This window comes from Drosophila subpulchrella, chromosome 2R, assembly GCF_014743375.2.
Source record: "Drosophila subpulchrella strain 33 F10 #4 breed RU33 chromosome 2R, RU_Dsub_v1.1 Primary Assembly, whole genome shotgun sequence".
In the NCBI taxonomy this organism is placed as follows: domain Eukaryota; kingdom Metazoa; phylum Arthropoda; class Insecta; order Diptera; family Drosophilidae; genus Drosophila; species Drosophila subpulchrella.
Window position 1 is genome coordinate 21,363,642 of NC_050611.1, and position 24,063 is coordinate 21,387,704.

Sequence of the window (24,063 nt, forward strand, 5' to 3'; positions counted from 1 at the left end):
TAGGCAAGATGACAGGAGTTTTGGGTCTATTCTATTATGTGTATCTTCAATCTACGATAGGGATCATAAAATATTATACATAGTTTCCAGCATTTTCTCCCTGTGTACTCGTTTGTGTGTGCGCCTAGATGGGCTGTCACTTTTTCGGTTTCCTAAGCAGCAGCAGCAATAACAGCAGTGGGGAAACCTCATGACAAATTCATTTGACTTACACATGACTGAGCTCCTGTGGCTAGCCAACAACAAAGGGCTGTGGGGGCGGTGGAGAGGTGAAAGTGGAGGGAAGGCTGGAAAGTTTGACCTTGGATTGGGGTAGGTGACCCAACGGGGGAAATTGCGGAAAATACTGTGATATATGTTGAGCTGGGATAAACAGGCTGGATAAGAGGATTAGGGAAAACTTATGATGTGTTTTTCTTCAGAATCGATAAATATTTGAGCCCTCAACGATGAATGGATCGATTACCAGGAAAATATAAGTGGAAGGCCAAGAAAATGTTAGGGCTTTCCCGGGAATTTAAATAAACCTCTTGAGATTAGTAGAGGAATCTAGAATCTACCTCGAAATCGCTCACTTTTGCCCACTGTTCTAAGCCAAACCTCCATTCATTTATCATGCTTATTAAATAATAAATTGTCTTGCTCTCCGTAGTAAATTCAATTGGCTGGATCGGTGCTAACTTACGTCCTCTTTGACCAGACATTGATTGAACTATCATTTGCGGTCGGAGATTCTCATTCTCCGGCCGCAAAACAGGGCTTAAAGCTGGGCATAATTGACCATAAACCGTCCATCGGGCAATCAACTGCTCACCGCCTGCAGTTTTTAATCAACTTTTGCGAGGGAATAGGTCTATCGTTGGCATAACTCAGTGGTCGGTCCTCGGTCATCGTTAGAGCAAGAACTTTGCCCATAGAGCAGATGTTGGGCTCTCTAATCGAACAAAAAGTCGAGGTCCGAGTTCGAGTTGAGCAAACTACCCCGTGGAGACTGGCTGCTGGACCGGACCAGCCCGAAGTCTTGGCAACCCCTGGTCCTCATTACAAATAAATATCTTTGACTATTTATAATGCCGCTGGGACCTTCTCACCTTCCCCTACCTCTGTGCAAATTATGCAGATTAGAGGGTCAGTTCACAGCTGTCGGTTCGGGCTTTTCTGGCACCTGGATTGGTCCGATATAATGTTGTGGATAAAGGTAGAAATACCTTAAACTGCAGCCTCCTGTTGCCGGGGATATTTACATAAGAATCGAATTTAATCTCTGGCCGCATAATTTGCCACAATTTATTGGAAAAGCGCCCTCATTGAATCTAATTTGATGGTGCTTTCCGTGCCAAAAAGGCGCTCGAAATGAGTTCATAACAAGATTATCTGGGTCACATGTGTTGGGCACGACTGGTTAACTTTTTTATTTGGCGCCCAAAAGTGGGCCACGAGCATTGGCAGCCGGTGGGTGTTTGAGTTTTTTTTAGCCCTCGGTAGCCGGCTTACTTTCATTGCCAGCAAATGTGGGCATTAATTTGTTTTACTTTTGTATCGCTATCGCCTTATCGCTGGGCCGTAATTTTAATTGAGTTTTGACTGGTTTTTACAGTTTTTGGCCAGGAGCACCCGAACAGCAGAGGGCCTGGCACAGAAATCGCATATGCCACTCTTATCGCAACGGCTCTCTATCTCTCTTCAATATGTCAGCCCTAAACAATGGGTCTCCACTCGAAGCGTGAAATGTCAAAGGGGCCCAAAAATGGGAAAGCTAAAACAAAAAAAGAAAAGCCAATTTCCTGACATATCGCTCGGGCTGTTGGAAACGCATTCTTAGCCTGGGCTCCACAAAAAAAGCGAAGAGAAAGCTTTGTTTTCGTCCACAGGATGTGGAGTGCAGTGGAGTGTACGGGTGTGTGCGGCTTGATTGTAGATAAATATGACAATAAAATAGTCATAGAGCAAGGGCCGCTGCAACGCAACGTTGTCAGCTTAAAATAGCGAAAATATTGCGGTACAGTTGCCTCCAAAACACTGTGTGTGTGCTACGGAGCATATAGATGCGACATGTGACGTGTGAAAGGGCTGACAGCGATGCAAGCGCAATTTGGCGCCATCTGTCGGTGAGGATAGTGAACTGAAGTGGGCGCTGGATTGGTGGGTGGTAGGCGGTGGGTGGGGGTTACAAGGCCAACGCACGTGATAAGCATATGAAATTTTATGGCAACTCTATTTGTAACTTTCACTGGCTGCACATGTGTGTGCGAGTGTGTGGGTTGCCAGCAACTTTTGCTTTGAAGTTTATCTGTCTCGCTCGCTCACTCGACAGCCAGGAGCTTCCGCCCACCACCCACTTTTTGTGTGTGCGCTGACTTGGAAAATACTTTTTGTGATAACATTTTATGGCTTGACAAGGCAGCAGCATCTCGACAAAAAAAAAAAACTCTGAGAGTCTTGCAATTTTCTTTTAACGAAAGAATTATAAAAGAAATGGCTGCAAGGCAGTGGGAAAAGGGGGTGGGGCAAAGGCAAGGCTAATGGTTCCAGTGCAGGGCATCAATTTGCAATATGACAGCTGCCTATAAATAGCCAAAATGACAATGCCAACTTTTGCATTTTCCATCCGACATTGATGGAAGTTTGCTAACCGAAAGTAAAATATTTGTACGTTGTCACTAGAATTTTGTAGCACAAAATAGCTGCACACAGTTGGAATTTTACTCGAAATTACTTTTAGATTATGGGAAACCTTTTTTTTACACAGAAATTGGGTTATTAAAGAGCGGCTTGGTTATTATTTAAAAACATTAAATCGATAATATCGAAGGCTTGGAAAATAGATAATCCAAGTTTTTTTGATCTTTTCACTGTCACATTGGCTTTTTTACTGCGTCTTTATAATTCCAAAACTGTCACATTGGCTTTTTAACGTCGTCTTTATAATTCTAAAACTGTCACATTGGCTTTTTTACTTCGTCTTTTTAATTCTAAATAATATTTCAATAATATTTTATATCGATAGTAATTTCGATAATATCGATGGTTTGAAAAGCTTTTTAATCCAAGGTTTTTGATCTGCAATTTTTAACATGTATTCAACGGATAATAGTTAGTGCTATAGAATTTCGACCGTATAACTTTATTATTACCTTATTAGTTTCACCTACATTATTATCGATTATATTAAATCGATAATATCGAAGGCTTGGAAAATAGTTAAGTTGATCTTTTCACTGTCACATGTTGTCATATTGGCTATTTTACTTAGTCTTTATAATTCTAAGACTAATAGCTTCAGTAATATTTAATATGCTAAACAATCGATAGTAACCTCGATAATATCGATTGTTTGAAAATCTTTATAGTCAAATGTTATTGATCTGCAAGTTTGGACTTGTATTCAACGGATAATAGTTTGTGCTATACAATTTCCACCGTATATCTTTATTATTACCTTCATTCCATAGTTGCACCTACATTGTTATCGATAGTTTTGCAGCTCTACTACCCTGTACTGGTGATTAAATTTGTTATCTCTTAAAGCGAGTTCAAAGCGCGGAATCAAGTGTGACCGGGGGCGAGGGAATAAACACGCATGCTTATGAGGTCATTCAACAGTCATAAAATGCTCGCTTTGTGGTTCCGCAGAGTCCCAAACAGACATTTGTCGCCCAATGTCGCCCTCCCTGTCGCACACTTTCTCCCCCTATTTTCTCCCTGCGCGTGTGTGTGTGCCTGTGCATTTGTGTTTGTCATTGCCACTTAGCCTTATTAGTATGTGCAGCGGGCAACGGGCGCCCGAATGTCTGACGGTCGGAGTCGGTCCACCCTTTTTGGCCAAAGTGGCAATGAAGCTTGCCAAAAAGGATACACGGTGCACTGCACATGGCGAGCACACACACAGGCGCACATGCTCCTTGCAGCATGTAAGCAACGCCAGAAAGTATGCAATATTAAAATAAATACATATATATACGTATTTCTGTGGGGCCTGGGACATCAGACAGCTGCGCAATAACTGTACATTAAAAGTCATTGCATTCATGATATTATTTTTTATGTATTTTCCACCCCGCACTTACCGCTCTTTATTTTTATATTCCGCATTTTTTACGTATTTTTTCTCTCTGTTAGAACTGAAATTTTTTCTCATTTGTTTGCCTGCCCACCGCTGCTCATCATTTGCCCCGTTTGTTTGTTTGTTTGTTGGCAGGCCTCTGGGCGCCTGACACGCCTACGAAAAGCCCCCACAAAAAGCCAGACACAACCAAATAAAAAAGTGCATTGTGAAAGTCCCTAAGCGGGCAAGCGCTAATGCTTTGTTGATGAACAAAAACTCGGCAAAATAGAAATAAAAAGGTGGAATATAAAAATAAAGTCCCACTGGGGGGAGCTCAAAATATTCATAATATTTTTCAGTTAGACTCAACAGTTGGATTTGTTAGCCCCGCAGAGAAGAGTGCAGCTAAGAAGGCAGTTTAAATAAAAAAAAAAGTTAAAGCTGCACGCTCTCTTGTTTTGCCCCGAATAACTCAACCGGTTCCTAAATGGCTCTGTAATTCAAGGCTTAGATGCCATCAATTTCTGTCTTCAATTAAAGGCCAATTATAAACTTTTGCCGCACAATAAATTTAACTCAAATGAAATCATTTGACTAAAAATCACAAAAATTCCTCCTTTACTTACAGGTGAGTTTATCTTGTGGACAGTAAACCAAAGGCTGGTAAACAAAAATACCGAGCTCTTAATAAATGTGGGCAGAAAACCAATTTTTGAACAATTCATTCGAGCTTAAAGTTGTTTCATAATTTACTCGACACCTGAAAGAAATATATGGGAAAAAATATGGCAAGCCAATAAGCTGTCAGAGGGACCAACAACAACAAAAGCAAATTAAATGGAATTCAATTTCCAAAATCAAATATCTTCGAGATATGTATATGGTGCATATATTTATATCTGGATGTACAGTACATAGTAGACAAGAAACACATGTTTGACAATCGAAAAGAAAGGAAACCGAAACAAGTTAACCACAAAATGGACAAGCAAGGACTTTAAGGACGGGGTGGGTTCACAGAAAAGAAGGGACAATTTTCCACTTGCTGGGCTCCTTGGGTTTGCTTCGGTTTCCGCAAACACGGCAAAAGATGTTATCCTTTATCCATTTTATTTTGCGAAAAATTCAATATTTTTCAAACAAACAACAACAACGAGGGGGACTACGCACATCGAAGGATAACATATTAAATTTGCCAACAGCAGCAGCCAGCAGGACTGACTGCCAAAGGGACAATGCCATAAAGACAAGAAATCAATTTTTTTCCTTGCGTAACGCTTTTGCAGAGAAAACAATTTTCTAACAATAAAAAATTGCCCATGCGATCGAAGGACCCTCACACACACTCACTTATGTGTTCTCGGGGGGTCCTTTAAAATCGAAAGGAGCCAGGAAACATGGCCGGGTGAGTGGCAAATCATAAAAATCGAAGGGGGAACACGGAATGATGAAGGGCGCTGTGTCAAGTCATAAAAAACGGGGAAGAGGCAATAGAAAACCGGGGGGTGGGGCAGAAAAAATGAAGGATGAGGCGAGGCCTTAGATACAGATCCTGGTCTAAGGACCGTGGATTAGTCGGTTGGCCAAAAGTGGAGACTCTAATTGAGGTGAAAAGTCCCAGGGAAAATGCCTCAGCTTTTCTCTTCCGTCTGTACTGTCAAGTGATATGGGACATGCAGAAAAATAGCAGTTTAAAGGAAAGTTTTAAACAAAATATTGATTTTCTTAAAGATAAATCAATTTATCAATTATAATAAATAAAATCTATATAAACAAAGCTATCCACTCAAAACTAAGAACCAACTCACATCAAAAACTGCCTCTTAAATGTGAATGGTGTTATAAATATAGAACATTCTTAAAGTCCAAGTTTTTATAACGTCCTTCCTTGTTTTTTCTAAGATCTATGTATATTTTCCTTGTGCCCTTTCCCTTTCTCCTCACATTGGTCACACGAGGTCCCCCGCAACTAATAACGAGCCTCATTTTGTGTAAATCGATAAAGTTGTTACATGGCAACATCAGTGGCGGCAAAAAAAAAGAAAGTTTATTTTTGTTGGCAGCAAGCTGAAAAGTTTTCCTTCCGTTGGGCGGGGTAATATTATCGCATGTTGCACTGTGCCGAGCGTGTTGACAATTGAATTATTTATGTGCCTTTGGGTGCTGCTCCGTCTAGAAGAGACTTCGGGCTGCAGTCCGCTGGCCTTTTGTTTGCGCATTGATTGAATCCTTTCGATGTCCTGGACGCTCGCCCATTGTCAGCCAGTCCTCCTCATATGCGCTTTATGCAGTTTATTGGCGATTACATTCACTCAAGAGCGGAGCGGAGCAGCAGGTCCAATCATTTCGTCCTTTGGTGCCCATACCACGTCCTGCGTCCTCCTGCCTTCGCTTTGATTGTCATCGTTTGTGGAAATTTGATAAGCGCTTTTTCTGTGTGTGCTTGTGTGTTTGTGTACTTTCTCCCCTTTCTCCTCGCTTTCATCTCTGCCTCCCGTGCTTGTCATCTATGTGTGTGTTTGTTTGCCAGCGAAACTTTGCTTGTTCGTGTGAGGACTTGGATCTTTTTAATAATGCGGGTTATGTGATGGATTTATTAAAAGCGTGTCCTCGTGTCTCCTTTCCCTATCCCCCTTCTCCTCTCTCCCTGTGTTTGCCATAAACTTTCTCCTTGTCTGCTGTCTGGCAGCTTCCCTTTTCAATTAGTTTGCCCTGCCGCATTGAAATGCCTTAGCATGCCGGTATTGAATGTCAAGTGATCCATTGTGGCGAAGTTTACGGAGTAGAGGACTTCAAAAAATTCCCCCCCATAAGTATGCCATAATAATTGCAAACGATGCCCTCACACACACACACACGCAGCCTAGGGACAAAACACATATGGGCAATAAAAAATTTTATTTCCCAACAACAAGCAAATTTTGACCGCAGGGCTGGGGCGAACACAACCCGTTTTTATTTCTCATTTTACGACCATGCAAATGTCTTGGAGCGGCGGCTTTGGCGCCAAAAAGTCGGCAACATATGTCGGGCCACATGAAACGAAATCAATTTGCCTGTGCCACGACCTTGGGGATACGACCACCCACCCACGACCCCACCAGGGGCCACTTTTGCGGCCTGTTATTACGGCATGCGACTAAATTATTATGGGGGCTCGTTAATTTGCGGACACTGCGGACGTCCACAGAAAAGAAATCGCAAATAATCGCATTAAATGGGGCCACGCCTGTCGCGGCGAAAAGGGAAAATCGATTAAGCAGTCGGAAAAGCCCCCACCACCCCCTTTCGCTGGCCTCCTTTCCACATTACATTATGATGATTATTTTTATCGCCGCGTCACGCGATATTTTCCTGATGTCGCCGCCTTCTGCTCAAATGGCTTACAATGCGCAGAGGAAACGGAAACGCCGCCGAAACGTGTGTGTGGGGGCAAGTGTGAGTGTGAGTGTGAGAGTGCGGTGCCTAGGCAAACATTTGCCGTATCTATGTGTCTGTGCAAACGACGCCGCCCTGCAAATGACTGCAGTTAAAAAGTCATCAATGTCTGCCAAAAACGAAGCTCGCCATTAAATGTTGCCGCAGTTTATGCCAATCTCCGCCAATGGGAGTGTGTGGGTGCACTGAAGGAAAAAATGGGGAAATTCTAAATCACTACAACCTCAAAAATGTAAACAAATTTATTTAAGGAGTATCCTTTTTAAAATAAAGCAGTTGGCTTATGAACCATTACATTTTGCAATATCACTCTAACATTATTCAATGAACTTCAAGTTAAGCCTGACACTTTTTTCCATGTGTAAATATGTGAGTGTCGATTTCACAGCAAGGATAAGAAGACCCAAGTCAAGTTGAGTCAAGTCAAGTTCCTCCCCACACTCTTCAATTATATGGCTGGGTGTGTTTGTCAAAAAGTTGAAAAATGTGAATGCTGAAAATTTATTTCTATCATAAAAAAGTAGAAAAACGCAAATGGGGGTGAACGAAACGAAAACGAACAAAGCCTGAAATACCGCAGCAAGCTTTTAGGCTTAAAAAATGCTTTTTAAAAGGACTTCCAAAAATCCGAAACAAATGAAAAAGCGAGTCAAACCTTTTCATCGATATTCACTCAGAGAGGGAAAAATAAATAAATTCAATTCAAATGCAAATGCAAATGCAAATGTTTTTCTACTTAAAAACAAGGCTTCCCCAGTGCACAATAAGAGTGCTCGCTGGCATTCCCTTGGGCTCAAACTTAAAATCCTTCGGTTAGATACTGCCGCCGATCAAGTCTCCTTTGCCCAGATTAATCGAATCGCCATGGCAAATCCCACTAGCAGTGAACGGGGTATCCCTTGCAATTTGTAAAGCGTCCTGGCCATGTGGTCAAATCATAGGAAGAAGAAGGCCCAGGGAAAAAATCAATGTGCCACATGCACAAACACACGCAGCCTGTCGCAGGAGTCCTGCTCCATGGCGCCATGGCGTGCATTATGTGGCCAGATGGGTGTAGTGTACGTGTGTCGGCGTGTGTACAAATAAACACGGCAATGCAAGCCGGGAGGGGGCTTAAGGGGGCCCGGGCTGTTGCCCTGCAGGCTGCAGTCGGTTTACGTTTAATGCCCATATATATTGTTGCCTACTTTCGGGCGCAGTGGCCAATGGCCTCCAGTTCTCGCCCCTTTCCGTGGCTCTCGGCCCTCGTTCGCTGGCCACTTTTTTAAAGCCCTTTAAATGTGAGCAAACTTTTCCACGTGTGCCGGATCGGATGGGACCGAACTGGACTCCCGTCAAGCGGGGACGTTAGTTAAACGTGTGCCAGGAGGAGGGGGTGGACCATGCAGCAGGGGGAGAAGGAGAGATGGTGGACCATGGCACGGCGTTATATGGTTTGTGTATTGAAAATTGGATTTTCAATTGGTTTGCAAAACGGAAATTAATTCGGGGGCGCAACGGAGCCGAAGCCCCGTAACCGGCAGGCGAAAATGAAGCAATGACGTCCACACACCGATGATGGCGATGCCGGTGATGATGATGATGGGAGCGGAATGACCACTGGCACTGGTGTTTGTGTGCAAAAATAATGTGAAAGTCCCCCTTCCACCGCCACCGCCTTTCTCTGACCATTTCGCCTCGCGAGTGCCGCTCTCACCGTTTTATTATTATTTTTTTCTCTGCTCTCACTCCGTTGTGCACTTTAATTAAATTAAGTGAATTTCGAGGCTGATAAGCGCGGAAAATGGGGAGGAGCACCTTTCCCAGCTGGAGAGCAGGTTAAATGAGCAAATGAAACGAAAATACGGCAGCGAGATAGAGCCACTGCCGAAATCAGAAATTGCCATTTGGCCCTGCTCAAGTTTAGATTCCACCAAAAGGGAAAATCAAAACACGACAGTTACAGGCGGCGTTTAGCACGATTCCATTAACTGAGTGCACTTTTGTCCGTAAGGTAATCCACTTTGGCCGAGCCTCGGGTACAGTTGTGCTCGCCATTTTCTAGGCCACATTTTTCAATTAACACAAATCCCTTGAACGCAGTTATTCCCAGGATAATGGTCCTGGGTTGGCCGGTTTAAAGTTAAAGCAACTAAGTCAGATTGTCGCACTGGGCCAGCTTTTTTAGTGGAGAGAAAGGCGAATGTGGGGAATCTGTTGCAAATCCCAAAAGTATGCAACTGCAGTGGCGGCGTGCCCCCATTGAGCGAATGAATGAGTGAGGAAACGAACGCATGATTGAAAAAAAACATGGCCACAGAAAGTCGAGGCCCGTTCATTGTTTTCCCCACACACACACACACACTCGCACACACGCACACTAGCGCACAAAGAGATACAGGGAAAAAGGAAAGGGGAAACACTGGCTATTTGGCGCTGCATACTTTTAGGAGGACCCGAGTTCAGTGACTGCAGATACAGAGCCTTTTGTCTGAGGCGAATCGCTTAGCATGCGCTGTCTACCTTCCAAAACTACAACCATTGGATGCACAGCTAAAAAAGGAAGTACATTATTTAAATAAATAGCAAATATAAAGGTTAAGGCTTTGATTTTCATCCATTAACTTCATCAATTGCTCGTAAAAGGACGTTAAGCTTTGCCTTTAATATTAACTGAAAAAGTTCAAGAAACTTATAATTCTAAATATGACTTACACCTTATTTAACATATCCCTACTTCATTTAAATATAATATTTATTTAAATTAATATTTTATACACTATATTTTATTCAGTATGCAGATTTTTGTGTCAGTGTGGTTTTAGCCATTGTTTTGTCCCGGAATCCTGCAAACACTTTCTGCCTGGCCAACGGCTAGAGCTCCTATGGCCGGCAAATATTGACCATTTGCCTTTTGCCAATTTGTTTGCATTTCAGGAAAATATTTTCATTTTCAATGCTCGCTCGACTCTGCCGGTTAGCCATATTGAAAATTAAACTGCAAACTAGTCGCAGTCTGTATGTCCGCATATTTGTACGCTTGTGCGACTGTGGCACATGGAAAATTGCCTTGATTTCCCTGGCCATGCCTACGGTGAATTGTCATTTTTAATTTATTTTGTTGCCGGCATTTATACAATAAATATCTCACTGTGTCCACACAGCAGTCGCTCTCTCTTACCAATTCCCTTCTTTCTCCTTTCTCTTGGCCATTTTTAAGCCCCGGTTGTTGTTTGCAATTGCTTTTTGATTATCTCTATTTGCTGTTTGTGTTATTGAGCTGTGAGTGTGTGTGCTTGCATGGCCAAGTGAAAACAAATTGAGTTCTCCGTTAAGCGTCGAAAATAGTTTTCAACTATCTCCCCGTGTGTGTGTGTGTGTGTGTGTGTGGGCTGTATCCAAAGTGCTAAAGCTTGTAGTGCCGTTAGTTTGCATTAAATTTTTTGGCAACCGGTTCTAGCCCGCCCTTTCTCTTTTTTAAGAACGGAGAGTGTCAGGAATTATGCTTGCCAGCTTTGTTGTTTCCCCTTCTCCGCATTTTTATTCAGCAACATTTTCTGCTTATGTTTTATGTAAAGCCTTAAATGGAGTTTGCAGTGCTGGAAAGTTCGGGGGACATGCAATTTGTGTGTTGCAAAGTGGCTTATCATAAGTTCCACTCACTCGCCGGGCAAAAACGCCCTCTTGCAGTTATGACAATAAGGGAAAGCCAATTTTGGGAAATATTATAACATTTGCTAACAGCTTAGAGATTATATTTTCCTAAATATATGATTTTACATAATAGAACCACCGAGCTAGAGCATTAAATTTAAGGAACATGAATAGCAAACCCAGTGCAAACTTTAAAGCCAAACCCATTCATTTTCCCCCACATCAAACAAAGCCCTGCGAACATATTTCATTCGCATTATTCCAACTCTTTGTCTATTTTCGCAGGAACCCTACCCGCGGATCGCATTTTTTCCTCTTTTAATGCATAGCAAAGTCGAACCACTAAACAGTTTTAAATTTGCATAAAAATCCGTTTTATTAACATTCAAAGGCGATTCCTATCGCCGCTAAATTGAAGAAAAGTAGCTTGAGTTGCTGGGGAAAATGGGGGAAAAACGGGGAGATAGCAGTTCCAAGCAAACAGAGACCCCGAGGAAAATGCCATGTAAATGCTCTCAGGGCAGAAATAGAAATAGGAAAAAAGTGTAAGAAAAATTCCTTTGCACTCAACAAAGAAGAAATAAATAACTTTCGAGTCAGATTAGCCAACTTGTCACGAAATGCAAAATGACATTTAATACCCAACGACTTGGACGAGGACGAAGACGAGGACGTGGACTTGAGTGCTCCCAGCTTCCAGCTCCCAGTTCCCAGCTCCTAGCTCCTAACTCGCCCCGAAGTTGATGGGCAGCAGCTGCGTTCTTGAAAGGGGGTCTTACTGGGGCATGGGGATCCCCAAGACGCATGTCGACCAAATGGCAATGCGATACGCGACGATATACATGACTGGACCTGACTTGCACTTGGCATGAAAACATGAGAAATTCCTTAGCCAATGGCCACCATCCCAGCCCAATCCCGTCTCCCTTCGCTCTCCACAATGGCATTTCTGCAGAACGCTAGACGACAGCGACATTGTTTCGAATGGCCTGGCAAAAGAAGAAAAATGGCTCTGAAATGCCATCACTGCCATCATTCCACCCAAAAAATAAGGGATAAAAAAAGGAAAATAGAAATGGGAATGGGAATCGGGAAGAGGAAAGCGAAAAAGTAATCATTGCAATTTAAAGCGGATAATCTGCATCAGACCAGAGCTGTGAAACAAGAAGCGTTGCGAATGGGCGAGTGCTCTAAAAAGGGTTCCAGTTTCAGTTGCACAACGCGAATGCAAATATGCTACTCCCCCTGAAATCCCCCCCCCCCCCCCTCCCTGCGTGCGTGAGTGGACACCATTTGCAATTTTCGCACTCGCTTTTCCACTCTCTCTAGAGGTTTTTTTTTCGCACGCCCAAGGAGCGAGGCAGTCATGCAGATTACAATCGAAATGACATGAAAATGTTTAGTGTGGCGTGTGGCAAAAAAAAAATGGGGAAAGTGGCAAAAAAGGAAGAAAATCGCGGTGGCAATGTCAAGCGGCGGCAGCAAGAAAGTGTTGCATATCTACGGGCGCCAGCCACAAGAAAGAAATTGCCCCGGGAAAACGGTAGGTGGAAAGTGGCAAGTGGCAAGCGCTTGGCACTCACAGATAATGTCCGTCCCGCCGCCGAGGATCTGCTCCCGGACTGCAAGAATAATGTCTTATTTGATTGTGGCCAGCAAATGCAATTTAAATTTGTTGCCCCAGCCCTTGAAAGGCGCTCAATGGCGGCAATGGGTGAAACGAATGCCAAATCGATTTACAGATTCATCAATAGCGTAACAACCCATTTATGCACACCGATAATTCGGATAGCAATTACCTAACATCGCTACACACTGCCCATCAGGAGGCAATTAACCCAGTTACCAGGGGAATCAAGTGAGCGATTTGAAAAATTGCATTAGCCTTTCATCACATGGAAATGGAGCAGCAAAACAGAGGGATCGAGTGTATGTATGGACAAAGAGTCAAATACACAACAAAAACATATCAGGATTATTTCTATATTTACATAGATCTGTCAGTTTCAAAATTAAATTCTGTAAAATAGGTGTTGAAAATACTTTAAACTGAAAGAACACTATAACATAAATTAGAAATGGGAAAAAAAGAGTGCAAGTGAAAAATGACTAAAAGTTCTGTAAGTGGATTATTGGATTGCCCATCCAGTTTTCACCAGTGCACAGATAGAGATACAAGTGCTGCCATTCAAAACGGTGGCTGTTGTTAAATAAACTCAATCGAAGCATTAAATTACTGCCAATGGCGCCAATAAGCACAAACAAATATGCCAAAGTGGCTCCAATTCGTGTGTATATTTGTGTTCCTGTGTGTCCTGAAAGTCCTGGCAGTTGCTGATTGAAAGTTTTGCACTGAAGGATGGAGAAAAATATTTGCTTGTCATCAATAAATATTTTGTGCTGTGTTTGTTGATCAAAATTGCGAGCCAACAATGCCAAGTATTCTGTTGGCTCGCCAAATATTTATCCATCCACTGGGCGTTGGGGAATGCAAAGCATTTGACAATTAATTAGGCTAATTTATGGCTTTACACCGAGTGGCTACAAATGATAGTTGGCAAATAGTTTATTAAAAAGTTTGTACCCCCGCAAATTTGGTTGTTTGCCCCACATTTGTCAATATGCTAACAGATATTTTCGGGAATCATAACAATGTGAATAAAAATGCGAGTAAACAGAGGCTGAAATGTTGTTCAGCAACAATTATTTGTGAGTTAGCGCCAGTTGTTGGGCGCCATAAATCTTGTACAGCTTTCAGGGCGTCATAAATTGTAAATGCCATCAGCAGCAGCACGGGAAAAGGGGGAAAAAGGGGAAAAACACAAAAGGAAACAGAAACCGAAAACGAGTTGGCATGTCTCTGTGCCACAGTTGCCGTCTCTGTCTCCCCGGTGTTTGCTGTCCTGCTCTGGCCAGGACAAACAATCAATTTATGCACACACAATTTTCTCCCCTTTACATATAAATTTGGTTTTTTATACCATTTTTTCACTCATTTTACTCAGCGCCTTGCTGTATGCAAATATTTGTTAACTTCATTTGCTCTGAATTAAATATAATTTACATGCATATTTGTTTGCCAGTTGGCCTGCCCTCGTTTCGCCTGGAATCCTTTGCCACATGCCACGTTGCATGCATCTGGGGGCATTAGCCCCCGCTCGCCCCCCTTTGCCCTTCCATCCCATGGTCATTATAATTATTGTTGACATTTCGGCTTAAAAAAAGAAATATTAAACAAGGGAGTGGGCCGCGTTAATCCGACGCCACAATTACACGTGCTAATGAAGTGAAATTTTACTTTTTCGCAATTAAAAACGAATTTCGATCGCGCATATAGCCCGAAAATATGCTTGGAAAATGCGATGCCATGTTTCACGAGCATTCCGGAATCCAGATTTGCCCCGAAGGAAAATTGCAACGGCTTTTGCATGCAGTTAATTGGTTTGGCTTCTTTGGGCTCGGGTGAAATGTGTTGACAGCACGAACATAAAGTTATTCAGAGCTCTGAGTCATGCCAAGGATAACAGAAATTACATAGGACTGGCTTTATTGCAGCCAGGTGTAATTTGCTTTAAATGGCGCCCAATTATAACAACTTCAATGGGGAAGAAGATTGAATTACCCAATTCCACGATACTATTTGAGTGCATATTACGTCAGTTCCTATACAGAAATGTTACAACTTTAACAAGTACTTACCCAATAAATTATTAAAACCAAAGAGTGTTTTTCACTTTAAAGAAAACCAAATCTGGAACACCCCTTTTTGTTTGATCAATAAAACTATTGCACATTACGCCAGACCTTTTACATTTGATATAGAAATTGGAAACTGTATAATATTATTTACCTAATATATATAATATATATTTTTATTAATATCAAAAACACTTATTTTACATTGTGGAAAACCAAATCCAGAACACCCCATTTTGTTTGTTCAACATAACCAAATGAAACTGTGTTTACCCTTGCAAATCGAACCTGAAACAAGCCAGGCATTAAGGTTAAGCACAACAATTTCTGTTAATCAACCTGCACCCGCAGTCAGGAGTAGAAGGCATTAACATAAATTTGTTTCAAGTAATTTATTTAGTGCGACAAAAGCACTTCCTGGCCAGCACGCTCACTAAATTGCCACTGCCCAGTAATCGAAGGTGAATTATGGCCCAGCTGTCAGTTGGGGGCGATTTATGAAGCTTTCTTTCTATATGCGTAGTATATATGAAGTGGAAAAATTTGCTAAACATTTCTTTTGCATTTTCTCTTCCAGGGCCGCTGTAATCGTGATAAACCGCCGTGCAAATACTTTCATCCACCACAGCATCTGAAGGATCAGTTATTGATAAACGGACGCAATCATTTGGCACTCAAGAATGCACTGATGCAACAGATGGGCATCGCGCCCGGCCAGCCGGTCATATCGGGCCAAGTGCCAACCGTGGTAAGTGCGGCCCTCTAATACTTTAATTGAATTTCCCCCGTTTTCCGAGCTTTTCCTGCTTGCCCACTGGCTTCCAGTTCGAAAATATGAATATTTATAAGAGAACTTCTCCTCCGGCGCCACCATGAATATCCGAAATACCAACCGGCAAAAAAGGGGAATTCAAAGTGCGCGAAAATGAGTCAAAGAGTGAGAAAGAGGAATGTTTTATTCATGCAGGGGTTGGGGGTGGGGGGGTTGGAAATTCCCCGCTTTATAACAAATCGAAAATTAATTCTCAAATAATTTGCGACATGGTTTTTGTGGATTTGCAGCTAAACGACAGCCATCATTAGGGAGAAGCTTTTTTGGTGTTTCGAGGGGAGGGGAACCGAGTGCCCATGTTGATTGCTGAAAAATGCATGAATTTTCATTAGAGTTCGTGTCAGGGGCCAAAAAGGTTTGCGAGTGCGTGCCAGGCATAACTTAAGCCCAACGGAAGGGTCAGTTAATGGGCAGTGTGAGCCTTCAATAGGGTGTCGAATCATTAGATTAGGATGGGGATAGGCCATAAATAAAACAGATTTAAAATGGGACCAAATTGAGCAGTCAGGAATTCTTTTAGGGGCTTACGAATAATGCTTGAACCAAATGGTAGCATTTTTAATTTTTTTTTTATGTTAGGGAAATAATATCTGTAGTATTAGTATTGCTTTAATGGGAAAATAATGTCCTTAAAACATATACTGAAGTATGATTCTAAAAACTGCCCATAGGTATAACAAAAATATTTACTTTCTATAGTGAGAAAATAATGCAGATCTATAGACTTAGATGTGGACTAAAGTTAAGCTGTTAGGAACTCTTAATAGGGAATTACAACAATATCGTATTAAGCTAAGTATCACCAATTGAAGTATTTGCTTTAAGGGAATAATACAAATACAACCTTAAGTAGAAAATAAGAAATAGAATGGTATATAATTTCCATATTACCCGTTTGAGATATTATGACAGCATTATCCCTTGTGCGTGGGCAATTCCAACTAATCCAGCGATGTGCCACTGTAATTACGTCCTGATGGACAACTGTTTGATGAATTGCCCTGATAAAGGCCCTAATGACTGATTACCGACCATCCCCCCTCTTGCAGGCCACAAACCCCTATCTGACCGGCATTCCGGCCAACTCGTACAGCCCGTACTACACAACGGGACACCTGGTGCCCACCTTGCTGGGCCCGGACCCCTCGGCCGTGGCCTCCCAGCTGGGACCCGTGGTGCCCCAGACAGTGCAGGTGGCCCAGCAGAAAATACCACGTTCCGACAGATTAGAGGTGAGTTTCGGCCCGATGCCGCATTTTTATATCTGTTCTAAAAACATACGTATCCAAGGAAGTCAATTTGCTGCGATTAATTTACGCTTACTTTGTGTTTATTAATTTAATTTGTTTGTTCGCCGAGGGCGAGACTTACACGCAACGAAAATTGTTTCCGTTTTTATGTTTCCTTTTCGTGGCATGTGATTATGTATTTATATTTCTAATTAGAATTAATCTTAAACTACGTATACAAGTATTGCGAACTAAAAACGAAAAAAGACATTGTACAGAGTTTTGAGTTCTCTTGAGTTTGCCAAAAGATCAAGCTGAAATTGCGACCAAAATCAACTGTATAATTCGCCACATAACCAGAAATTGATTCGACGTTTTGACACACATTCGTATTTGTCTAACACCGCCAAATTGAAACCAAATATTAAGACACCCAATCTCGATGTTCTCTTCTTAATTTAATTTCTTAGTATCTTTTTTATCTACATCATATCAGCGAATTAGTAAGGATCGATCAAGTCGATCGCACAATACTGCAGCTTGGCCTAGCAGCTGCTTTTCAGAAGCTTTTTTAGGAAGCTTACGAGCCCTGTAAATATAGCCCAAGAAAACTATCAAAAATTGCAGAATTCTTTGCACTGATATTTCTGATTACTGATTTTGATTTTCCGTTTTCGTATAGTTATTTTGATTTTCTGATGAAGCGGAAGGGAAGCTCCTTTTTTCATCCCATTCTCCTCTATAGAGTCTTAGAAAATATATCATCGTAGATGTGAAGTTAAGGAGTAGCGGACTATTTCGTATTCCCTAGAGGATCTTTTGTACCATAGAGTTGGTAGTTGTTCAGCCATTGATTTCAATGATTTTTCTTTCTTAAATATCCTAGTTCCCTGAGTTCTTGAATCAGCAGACACCGATATATACTCTCTACAAACAGTCCAACCCGAGCTCCCCGTAACGTCTTTGTGTTATTTTTACTACTCCTGAGTTCGAATAATCCTTGCATTCTCGTTGTTCCTTTTTGTTATGTTTGTGCTACGTGTTCCTCTTGTGTTTTCTCGTACTCAAAAGTGCACCACCCCAAAAAATGCAAATTGAAAACTAATCGGCATGAAGCAAAAATAAAAACAACACCCCAAAAAATAAAAGCAAAACCAATTCCAAGAGGCAAGTACCACATAATCGAAACAAAAACCTAACACAAATAAAATGCAAATTTGAAATGCATCTGTATCGGCTCTAACCACTAAATCTTGCCTACCATATTTGACTTGGAACGAATCGAAAATATATATATATTTTTGCGCAAATACTTAACTTTTCTTTTGATGAAAACTAAAACGTAAACCACAATAATAACTAAAGTACAAAATGAAAAACAAAAGAAATGAACTTGTTACTGAATATCCTTCCATTATTTCCAAAAAACACACTCCACACACACTCTACACACACACACATACACCTTCTCCGCCTATAAAACACACACACACACCAAACCAACCAACCAACCAAACCGAAAACACCACTGAACCACTCTGAACCACAACTGCTGCCACTTTTGCTATCCGCTGCCAACGCCCGCAATCAACTGATACCGATACCGATACCCGATACCGATTACCGATACCGATGTGCGCTGCGACTACGAAATCGAAACGATCCAATGAATCGAAAAACGATAAACGATCACCCCAACCACAAAATGTTATAACAAAAAACCCAATGATGATCACGGAAATGTGCGGGCCTCGTGTTGTGTGTGTGTTTTGCGATCGATGATGCGATGATTGCGATTGCGAATGCGAATACCCGATAACTGATACCGATAACCGATAACAGGTGTGCCGCGAATTCCTGCGCGGCGCCTGCAAACGGGCGGAGTCCGAGTGCCGGTTCGCCCACCCGCAGGAGACCGTCGCCAGGCACGACGACGGCTCGATAACGGTTTGCATGGACGCCGTGAAGGGCAGGTGCGCACGCGACCCCTGCCGCTACTTCCATCCCCCCCTGCACCTACAGGCACAATTAAAAGCGGCCCAAACACGCGCCACCGCTGTCGCTGCTGCAGCTGCGGTATGGCTATATACTATATATTTTTCTATACTTTTCGAACCTTCTCTTGCGTTTGCGTTCGATCGATTACCGCCCTGTTCTCGTTTCGTTATCGTTTTCGTTACTTTGATTTTGATTTTTATTCCTGTGTTTGTGCTGCCTAAATATCTTATGGTTTTCTTATTTTTATTTAACTGCGAAGTGACTTTTTGGTTGAACATGTTTGCCGGGCGACGTTTTCGCAAAATGATTATAAAGAAAATAAATAGGTCTTTAAAAATAAATTTGGCGTAAAAAATAACAAAATACAAAGGATTATTTTTCAATTATATACAAAATCAATTATTTTCAAATGTTTTGAATAAAACGTTTTAGATTCACAAACGAAAAACATTTTTTATATAGCGTTAGACATGACAATCAAAAATAAAACAGTACTAAAACATAATTAAAAAGTGCTGCATACTTTTAGACACCATAGAATAAATCAGTCATTTTGTGAAAAAGTCGCCAACTAGCGTTTTCTGTTTATGTTCTCCAAATAACCTCAACAGAGAAATACAACACAGAATTTTACTCCTGCACTAACACGCCACACGAATATATAAATATATTTATATACCTATATCTCCTGTATATATCTAGCCAACGATGACCTTAGGCCATCCTGCTTAGTTCCAAATAGTTGATTAAATTTGCCTTAAATTCGTACAAAATTCACCGCTCGATTTTATTGGCAAATCTCTACCCATTGATATGGACATGGATTTAAAGCAAATTTAATTAGAAGTTAATGCCGCATGCAAACAATTTAATTAACTTTATGCAAACACACGCCCACCCACACAAAATCTCTCTACAAATAACTGTTATTCCCCCCAAGAGCTGAAAAAAAAGAAAAGTGTGTAATCGTACAAATTTGTAAAACACAAATTATGCTATTTATTTATGCTGCATATTCAATGACATTGCCACTGGCTATGGCAATAAACGCTTAAGCGAGTTTCGCTCGTCCCGGAAAATATAGAAAAATTCAAATCAATGAACCGAATAATTATGCCTGATATAACGTGACACATTTGGATTATGCACTCAAAAATTTTCGAATTATTTATTTTATTAAAAATTAAAGTTTAGAGTTGTTTATAGTAAAAACAGTAAATGCTGTACTGATTTTTTAGGCTTGACTGAAGATTTAAAAGTTTAATGCACAGTATATTTCCCATTATGAATACAAAATATTATTCTGCTGGTCTCATTGAAAATAAGTCAGTGGAGAGGCATAAATAAAATTTTATGGCTAATTGAAAATTCATTTGGCCGAACGTAATTATGTTTGTCCTGGGCAAATGAAATGCTCAACAATCATTCGGTGGGACACCATTCAAACATGGGTCCTTCTCAGCGTCATTTAGATGTTAATTTTGTTTGTAGATCAATAAATAATTATATATTTTTTAAGTAGAGCCGCCCCTGCCAACCAGACACAAAGCAAACAAACAGTTTGGGTAATGTGGGAAGAGCATAATCCTGCCAGGAGAGTTGGGCCGAAAATATCCGGGAAACACGGGAAATATGCTGAAGCTCACATAAAACACGCCATAAATGTTGATTTTCGTTGGGCCAAAATTAACATTTATTACAACGCGTTAAAACTTTGAGCACGCAGGAGGTCGAGCAGGGAAAAGGCGGGGAGAGGCGGGGGAAAAGCGAGGAAAAGCGGAAAAGCGAGGCAGCCGGGCCAACACACTCGCACACACATGGGCACGTACGTGGCTGTATCCGTGTTTTCCGGCTGCGTGTCCTATGCGCCGTACTTAATTCGCGACTTAATTGCTTTCTGCTGGAAATTTATTTGACGCAACAAACAACAACGGTGTCCTTGTTGGCCAGGCTGGAAAGCGGGAAAATGGGAAAATGGCCAAGGGGAGAGAGGGGAGGGCAGGGCGGTGAAAATGACACACATAATTGCAGCATAATATCGCATAAAGTGAAAAATTGTTGCAGCATTTTAGGCGTAATTCAATCGAGGCTCTCCTCGTCGAGCTGGAAGGGCAGGACAAACGTGATTATTGTATGAAAATGTCCTTTGATACCTTCCCGACAGCACACACACCCAGCACATATGTTGACATTCCCCCGCCCCGCCCCTCAACCGATAATTGTATTTATGGGTGCTCGTTTAATGTGATTACAGCCCTGGTAAAAATGGGAATTAAACGCTTACCTTATTGCACCTGTCTGCCGGTTTTTTTTTATCGTGCATTATTTTGACATCCCGCTTGATTGTCTTCCTGTAATAAAACCGAATTTTAAAGAGGAAAAGTTGTTTATCCATCTATAGCATAAGATATAGTCACAGCTATATAGTCAAATATACAAAACCGATGCAGCGCTGCTGTTTCATTTCATAGCAATTTTTCACTCCTTTGTACATCTCATTGTTAAATACCCTTAAGTAGACTTGTTTCCAGTTAATATTATACTCCTTATAATATTTAAACCATTTATATGTACATATAAAAAACAAGTCATGCTTGCAAAGTAAAAAGATATCACTGTTTTCCCATTAAATCTTTTTACTTTGACTGTAGTCAGACTTTAAGAAACCCCAATATTTATATAATAATCTCCCTAAATGTTCCCTTCAAACCCCATATACAGTTAGCTGATTAACGAGTTATAAACGTATTTACCTTTATATATACTTATATCCAAAACCAATCGACAGACTCTACAAAACCACACCACAGAAACAGACCAAACACAAAACTTTGCCTTTGCATATATGATTTCCCTCTATAATTTCCCTGTGTTATTGTTGCTGTCCGTTGATAAGCGTTTAAGTTTTGTTTATTATGATTGCTGCTTGGCATTCTGGGTCACCGAAACGTCCCCCATATGTCAGCAAGCGAAGAGGAGAAAAAAGCCCCATATCGATGGGGGATCTCCATCGCCCCACAAAAATATGCCACCTGCCGCATCGAACGACCCCACAGAACTATAATCCCGGCATGTAAGCGTGACAAGAGCATCTCGGCCAAGGAAAAGGCCGGAGGAAAAGTGAAACTGAAACTGAAGGGAGATCCCTCCTTTTCCCACCGAACTGACCAGAAATGTAAATGTCAACCTGTACGGGACACGGATACGTATACGGACAGGGATACGGACAGGCATACGGACAGGGACACGGTGCGACATGGATTAGTCCGGGCCGGATAACGTTTGAACCGGAAAATTAACTAAAAGCAGAGATTTCCATGCCAATGAATTGTCCAGCGGAGTCTGTTGGCCCAGGCCTGCTGGTTTTTTATGGACTCGACCCCGATACACACACCTCTAGCAATGGTTGAATTTCCATATATGTATACGTATGTACATGAGGGTGGGCCAAGAAATAAAAAAGGATTTTCACCCTTTTACATGGTAGATTTGGAGAGCAATGAATGCGTTGAAAAGGTAAAAAGTCGTAAGGATCCTTTAAAAATCACTCATACGACACGTGCGTCAATTAGAATTTTGTTCAAGAAAAATTCTCTCATTTTAAAACGTGTTAAAATTATTGATCTCGTTTACAACAATGTGCAAAATTTCCACTGGATATATAAAATCAATTTTTCGGACGAACTTTTCTTAAAAATCACTCATACGTCACGTAGCCAATTATAATTTTGTACCAAAAATCTTTCTCTCATTTTAGGATTTATGGATTTATTAGCCCCATTTGAAAGTCCGTATAAAAAACTCTGGTCTTAAAATCTAAAAAAATGTAGAAAGTTTCCACTGGATATATAAAAACAATTATTCAGACGAGCTTGTCTTAAAAATCACTCATACGACATGTATGCCAACTATAATTTTGTGCCACAAATCTCTCTTTCTTATTTTAGGTTTTATGGATTTATTAATCCCTTTTGAAAGTCCGTAGAAAAACTTTGTTCTTGAAATCTACGCCACTTAGTTTAAAAAAGAGTTTTTGACCACAGCAACATTGCGTATGAGTGATAATCTCCTAATTCGCGCCAAAATCAAATTTTCTCAAAGAAGTTTTTCGTACATGCAAACAAATTGTAAAGGCGGTTGAATGTAGGAACCAAAAAATTTGCTTAAAAGTGGGGACCACCCTTATGTACACACATATGGCGAACACCCCACGATGTTGTCGCGCCCAAGCGAATTAATCCATTTGTAGCATTCATTGCCAGTGACACAAGCCGAGAAAAAGCGGTGAAAAAAGCAAAGGAGTAGGCAACTGGCCATCTCTTTCGCCCCTCTGACTGACTGTCTCTTTCGCTTTCCCCCATTTAAATGCAAATTTGTGCACTCTTTCATGCGACCTACGCCCAAAAATGTATGCCAAGTTTTTTTTCCCAGTGTTCGCCTGTGCTGTGTAAGGTTTATTTTTATTTTGTGGTTCTTGGTTATTAGGCACACATGGGTCCACTTTCGTGGCAAAGGGGCGAAAATCGGGCCAGAGCTGAACCCAATTGCGGTGTTAAACGCATTAGCATTGAGCTCTGCTGAGGAAATTTATGGGTACGGAAATCGGGGTCGCAACTTTGCCGGGGAATTAAAACTGTACACGGAAGGGTATATACGATATGGCTTAAAACCGAAACTGGGCCACGACAAGAAATTCCAAAATCCCAAACACCAACCTCGAAAATCAAACTGAATACCCCGAAAATCCACAAACAGAGTTGCTTAATTTGCATTTTCCCTGAGTTAGTCACCTATTTTATGAATGAGCAGCAGCAACGATGCATCGGTAGGTATAATGACATATGATATAATAATTCCACCACAAATGCGAATGTGTGTAGTCAAAAAGGTGGCGAATCAATTGGTGAACCAAGTGATTTTGTTGGCAATCCCTTCAACTTGCCATCCCCTAAGTTAGATCGTAAGAAAATCCGAAACCACAAATTTAGACTGTAAGAAGAACAAGGCTTTTACACGTTGCTGGCTTTCGCAAGCTTTTTTCTGATACGATTCTCTAACCAAACAAGGCTTTCACTCACACACAACTAACTTGATTTACGCTTCTTCTTTCCGAATAAACCAATGAATATTAATCGAGATTATTAACATTTAGTTGGTATGCGTAACGTTTATTTAAGGCTCTTTCAATATCA

At 41.3% G+C, this 24,063-nt stretch overlaps 1 protein-coding gene across 43 annotated transcripts in view; it reads left to right on the forward strand.

Annotated features, from left to right (window-relative positions):
* The window catches only part of LOC119549356 (protein muscleblind), a 183,194-nt gene that overhangs the window by 139,327 nt on the left and 19,804 nt on the right, over nucleotides 1–24,063 (forward strand). For 31 of the 43 annotated variants that reach the window (XR_005219407.1, XR_005219409.1, XR_005219410.1 and 28 more), the window contains 3 exons: nucleotides 15,390–15,560; nucleotides 16,694–16,876; nucleotides 18,716–18,949. Coding sequence is in view for 36 of the 43 variants with exons in the window: in XM_037857347.1 (XP_037713275.1) it covers nucleotides 15,390–15,560; nucleotides 16,694–16,876; nucleotides 18,716–18,949 (588 nt within the window). In the remaining 7 variants the exon portion in view is untranslated. The remainder of the gene's footprint in view (nucleotides 1–15,389; nucleotides 15,561–16,693; nucleotides 16,877–18,715; nucleotides 18,950–24,063) is intronic. The other 12 variants (XR_005219411.1, XM_037857374.1, XM_037857375.1 and 9 more) reach the window with 1 other exon arrangement.